This window comes from Schistocerca cancellata, chromosome 8 (genome assembly GCF_023864275.1).
Source record: "Schistocerca cancellata isolate TAMUIC-IGC-003103 chromosome 8, iqSchCanc2.1, whole genome shotgun sequence".
In the NCBI taxonomy this organism is placed as follows: domain Eukaryota; kingdom Metazoa; phylum Arthropoda; class Insecta; order Orthoptera; family Acrididae; genus Schistocerca; species Schistocerca cancellata.
In genome coordinates, this window is record NC_064633.1 from 75,684,436 (window position 1) to 75,690,980 (window position 6,545).

Consider the following 6,545-nt stretch of genomic DNA (forward strand, 5'->3'; position numbering starts at 1 on the left):
TCAAAACAGGTGTACATAAAGATGAAAGAATCTGAATTTTTTTTAATTTTTTAATTTAGAAATTATTTTCTCCAAAAACCCCATCGTAAATATTCTAAAAATTTCATGGTACGTTAGTTGGTCATTGTACTGAGGGAATGTACAATGAGAGTGGGCAATCCTTGTTTGTACAAAATGTGAGAAATTTTTTAGGTAGACCTAGCTCTACTCTCAAGTTCAAAAAGTCATGGACACTTAAATATTTAAATTGATTGCTGAGTTTAAGTAAATATCATGCAAAACTAATATTTCTGAGTCAAAATAATTACTGTACAACATTATAAATGAGTGGGAAAACAATTCACAATTTTGTACGAGAGCATTTTATAACAAAAATGTGATACAGAATATTTATACCCATTTTTCTTTTTATGATATTATTCACAAATTATTGTGATCCTCTGTCATGATTTCACTACTTCATGACTTTCCATACTTTGCCTACACTGTAACAGTCAACACTGCATTGTTGAAAAGAGTTCATTTGTTTTTTTCATACGGTTCTCATTGAACCTTTGTAGCCAAGCTGAATTTGCATGTGGACAGGGATGATCCAACAACAGCAGTCCTTGGGAAATGGGAACTACACACTGATTTTTTGATGATGGCCATTTGAAAACATTAGCAGGATCATGAGGTGTCATAAAGGAGATGGTTATATCTTGCAGCTCATGAGAGATACTTATCATCTGCCCAACCCACCACTGATTGCCATACACACAAGAAGTGAAGTAGCTCATTACAAAGTCTTCTAATGTATATTGTGATCTCTGCATTTCACATACAATAACATGCTGCATTTCGTGGAGAAATGTTCCTGCAATGTATGTGCCACTCCGGCATGCAACTTGATTGAATTCATACCACAGGATTCGTAAGAGACCAGTCTTCTCTCTCTCTCTCTCTCTCTCTCTCTCTCTCTCTCTCTCTCTCTCGCTCTTTGTTTATTTTTTATTTTTTTTCCAACAGAATTCCCTTAATGTACTTTATTTAGAATTAAGAGTTACATCTTTGTTTCTAATTCCAGTAGCATTTCTTATAGCATTAACAGCTTTGCGCTGTAGATTAATTCTTGTTGCAAGATTGCAAGATGTTTACAGAGACCTCCTACCTCATCACATGCACTTGTTCCGTGACCTGTTCCTGAAAATATTCATCTCTTTTGTCTTAATTCGTGTACTACAGTGTTGACCAAGCTTATAAAGCTGAAAACAGTTTGTAAAATGAGATGTTGTACCATCAGTCACAAGCACATGTTTAGGAAATGCACGGCCGTGAAATGCTATGTCATCAATTATCATGCTGACAGTATAGCATGCATGTGCACTGTCATGAATGAGATTATCACTGACAATAGCAGAACAGTGTGATTTGTCAAGGAAGTGAGCAACACATGTGAATATTGAATACTGGAACCTGTGACGTGTGCTAGTGGAGACTTTGAATTTTACTCTGCAAAGCAACAGAACAGTTCTCAGCAAAGTGAAAATGAGGAACTAACGTGTCAGTATTCTGGGATGTGGCTGAGTTTGCTTCTGCTGTGGCCTGTCTCTGAAACCTCTGGATGTGATGGTGAGCTATGACCCAGTGACTAACCTCTGTAACAAACTTCTCTGGCTCTTCTGTCTTCTTCACCATCTCTCCCCCTCCCATAATGCATAGGTTACATCATTGTCAATATCCTAAAGGTGTAATGCTTCATCAGTCATCATTTCAGCACCAGGACACATTGCACACTTCTGCAGCCAGCATTTATCTTGCAGCTCATGACATATACACAAACGCATCAGGCCCATCCCTCTGTACTTCTTTCCTGTGACACTGCTTATGGCAAAACAAACAAGTTGGAAGTTAGTGCAGTAAATACATGTGCATTCTTCCTTCACTGGCTGGCATTTTACCCATTTTGGTTTTGCCTACAATAGGAATCTGGGCATGCCCAAATACCTTTTTCATTCTTTATTTTATGAGCTTTTGAAATCAAATAATGTGAGGCGGTGGGCACGTATTTCTGTATCTGCTGGTTAAGGTAGCTACCTGGTGTCAGTGGCCTTCTCAGTATTGGTGGCTGCTGGGATATCAATATTTAGGTTTTGAAACCACACATCACATTTCGTGTACATATCACTATCTTCAGGTTCTGCACCAGGTGCATCTGCAGTATGCACTTCACAAAGTTTTGAAGGTGTTGCTTGTGTAAAACTTATTTCAATTTCTTCCACTTTCCTTTTTATCTTCTTGTGCTTCTTAGCTTCCCTGGACATTTAAGGGGGGACATAGAAGAGGCTATAGCAGAAGTGCTAACATTCAATGCATCAACAACTTCACATCCAGGAATATAAATATCTGCACTGTCTTCTTCAGTTACACATTCAGGTGATGGTGATCATTCAGATGGGGTGTCACTAAATTTCTTCTTGTAGTGATTGTAACAATTCCTGCACAATGGATGTGATGCTAATACCATTACGTGAGGACCAATATATTTCTGCAATACCTCTGACAGATGTCTAACATTTGTGAAGTGTTTTCACTTTTCTTAAGCACCTTCTTTTGTCTATTTTTCATAGTACACACACTTCACTCTTTCACTGCTATATTTCCTGACTGATATTGTATCTAACAGAAAGTTCAAACCAAACACAAAACTTGATGCAGAATGGTTTATGTGCAAGTTCTCATTCATTCGTGATTAACAGAAGAATGCTGGAAACAGTGGTGCCAATATGCGTATTTTACTCTAGAAATTCAGTGATGTGAAGTATGCAGAATGTTGAAAAATTTTTTACACAGAAAAATATTTCCCACATTTTTAGTAATAAATATTTACATAATACAGGTATCTGGTGTAGAGAAGATACTATTTATAATTACTACAGTAGTGTCTGGCAATATGACAAGGTAGCATTCTGTGGCTTTCCAAATTAGAAAAACAGTGGAAAAATTAACTTAAATTTCATATTTTCATCTTAAATTTGTAAGTTAAAGGAATCCCATAAGAGCACAGGTGTCAAATAAATTTCAACACACTGTGAGGGAGCTTTAATGCAAAACATGTGCCACGTCTCTAGTACTTTTGGTTTACTAGGTATATTTTTTTTATTCTCAACTGTTTTAAGAGTTCTTTACAAAATATGCATTTTTCAAAGGACTGTATCATTTACAAAAATTAAGATAAACGAAAATATTTTATTTCTTAACACTTATGATATAGAGGTCTAATATATATTTTTTCCAGAAAAATTCATGACCACGGATTGACATCACCTGTATGATTTGACATGAAACCACCCATGTGCTAATTGCTATTGCCTTTGCTGCAATTTGATGCAGTTATATTCTATGCCTTTGAAGATCTATTTATTTCAGTTATTAGTATTTTGTTTTAGGTTACTCAGAGGAGGTGAACGACATGGACTCAAGAGTGAAGAAATTGCAAGCTGAGAACTTCAAACTAAAGAATCACATTTGCCTGACACTGAAAAATTATGACAATCATATAATGCATATTACAGGTAATGCTTATACAGAACTGAAACATTTTAATGAAAATTATGGTGTGTTGCTCACAGTTTTGCTAAATCTTACCTGTCCACATACTGAAGCTAAGGTGTCAGGCTTTGAAACATCTTTGGATGACTTACGGCAGGATATTCTGAATGGTCACATTTCTGATGATGAACTTCATGACAGAATTGGTAATCTATTACGGAATCGCTCCAAGGGAGATGAAGTTATTGACTACATGAACTCTCCAGAGAAAGCACTTCAAACTGAGGGAGGAACTATTACTACACAAGGAAAGGGACAGACTGCCACAGCCTCGCAAACGACAGAAACTGTCATAGTCAAAGGATGTTCTTCACAAATTAATGCGTACACTGAAAGTGTAACAGTAAAAACACAAGAGCAAAGCACTTCTAAGAAGAAAATACATGAACACATGACAAGGACAAGTATTCCAGAAAGTGCACAAGTGAGGGTGGGAGGCCAAGCAGAAACAAGAAAAAGTGCATTGTCAGAGGAGCTGATTGGTTCACTAGCTAAGTCACCATCTAAAATTTCTATATCTACATCTACACACATTTCTGAAAGATGCCAAGCTGCCACTGATTCCAAGGACTCACCTGTTAGTACAGAAGATCCAAACAAAAGTATGTTAAAACATATCGTGAAAGATGTTGTCCAGGAAATCACTGAATCTATGCTTGCATTGCATCACGATGACATAAGGGATATAAGAAATGAAGCAAAGAAATTGATGCAAAGCTTTCCAATTTTTAAGTCAGCACTATTACTAAACATGGAAGCTACCACAAAACTTAAATCACATCTGCAGTATATTAAAGACATGCTTTATTCAGTCCTGGAAAACAGTCCTCATATGACCGACAAAAGAAAAATTGATGAAATTTTTAGCAGTGTTAACCTCCATGCCCTGCACTTAGAAAAAGCTATGGATTCCCTGCAGGTAATTGAAGTTACCTTAAATCCAAAAGGAAGTGCTGTGTTAAATGTTGAGAGAAGTAATGTTTGCACTGTTTCTGATTTCATTAATGAGGTTTTTATTAATTATCACCACAATACACACCCCATGGAGCACTATAGAAAACATCCTAACAGCCCTCATGAGGAAAACAATATGTATACTGCAACTGAAACACCATCACGTAAAAAAGTCATAGATGATCCTACTGTGGAAGTTTTATCACAGAAGAGTGCTATAGAAAGACATGGAAAGATTCCTAACTTCAAAAATTTGCCGAAGATAGAAACTGATGATAAATTTGTTAATCAACACCACCTCCATTCAAAACTAAGTAAATATGACAAAAGACTGACACGTGAAATCAAAAAAGAGAAAAAGAAGAAAAAACAAGATCATGATAAGAAAAAGTACAAAAAATCTAAGCAACAGTCTGCTGAAACCAGAAGAAACAATGGAAAGGATGAATGGAAATATAAGGATTTAAAAAAAATGAAGGAAAAGTATCATGACCAAGTAAGAAATTTAAAGAAGCAATATCATTATAAAGAAGAAAAACATTTTAAAAGCAAACTGTATGACACAAGAAAGAAAAATACTCATAATATATACAAATGGAATAAAGATGAAGACTACAGGCATAGCAACATGTCTGGGGATTGGGTGATTGACATGAATAGAGCACGAGCAGAATCTAGAGAGAATGAACACAAAAGTGATTGGCTCTTTGAAAGAGCATATGCAAGGAAAGCTAAAAGAAATGGGAAGTGGGATATGAATAACTGGTATTTTCAAAGAGCTGAAGGTAGAAAGTCATGTCGTCAGAAATCTGGCAGTGAATACAGCAAAATTCCAGATCCTCCACCAAATGAGTCAGAAAAAGAATACCATGACAATAATAGCAAACAGCATCAAAAACAAAGGAAGTATTTTAAACCAAAGAGATGGATATCCAAAGCCTATATGACTGTTTCAAAATTCAGATTTTAAATATTTTTTTGTAGCAATAACAAACTTAACATATATATTGACATGTTAATGATGGTTAACATAGTCTGATTTTTATATTGTCTTACATGACATGAATGGCTGTGTTAGTATGTAAACAGGCACCATGAATCCTTTATGACTGTTTTCACATACCTGAACGTAACATGTTTATACTTCTGTGATAATGCACAAACAGTATTGTTTCAAATACATTTTACTTTTTTGCTTTGTATTACTTCACTAATATAATTTCTGTTATTGATATGTAAATATTGTACATGTTAAAAATAAATCTTTGATTAAATCCCCTGTGTAGAACACTTAATCAGATCCAGAATCTTAATTGTCATTTCCTGTCTCGTCTATAAAAGATCAACTTTAGTTCATATCTTTTCAGAAAGAGATTTTCACTCTGTAGTGGAGTGTGCGCTGGTATGAAACTTCCTGGCAAATCAAAACTGTGTGCTGGAGTGAGACTCAAACTCTGGATCTTTGCCTTTCATGGGCAAGTGCTCTACCAGCTGAGCTACCCAAGAATAACTCAAGACCCGTCCTCACAGTGGCAGTAAAGCTGTAAGGACTAGTCACAAATCATGCTTTGGTAGCTCAGTTGGTAGAGCACATTCTCCCCGAGTTCGCATCTCTGTCCAACACACAGCTCTGATCTGCCAGGAAGTTTCATTTTGTTCATATGTGTTAATTCCTCAGCACTAGATCTCCTCTTGTGCAATCAGCTGAGCTCTCCTTGAGCTGCCTCCTGAGATGGAAAGAGACTTATTACTCTAAGTGTGACAAAAGCCAAAGTTGAAATTCTTCCCTTGATCTGTTTTCTTTCAGTACCTTGTAATTCCATTTCACTGAAGTAATAATGAGAGTGGTGTTATGGATGTTGTTGCTTTGTGGATGATTTTTACTGGCCATTCACAGATGTGCAAACCCACTTGGCATAGTGCTGTACGTCTGGTGTGAATGTCAAACAGCACCACTCTGTGTAACAGTGAACAAGATCTGTGCAGTGTCAATACATCAA

General features: G+C 36.2%; 1 protein-coding gene across 2 annotated transcripts in view; it reads left to right on the forward strand.

The window, feature by feature from the left end:
• LOC126094916 (uncharacterized) overlaps window positions 1-5,805 on the forward strand; it is a 46,652-nt gene extending 40,847 nt beyond the window's left edge. For both annotated transcript variants that reach the window (XM_049909561.1, XM_049909560.1), the window contains one exon: window positions 3,429-5,805. In XM_049909561.1, coding sequence (XP_049765518.1) covers window positions 3,429-5,515 — 2,087 coding nt within the window. In that variant the 3' untranslated portion in view covers window positions 5,516-5,805. The remainder of the gene's footprint in view (window positions 1-3,428) is intronic.
• The last annotated feature ends 740 nt before the right edge of the window (window positions 5,806-6,545 follow it).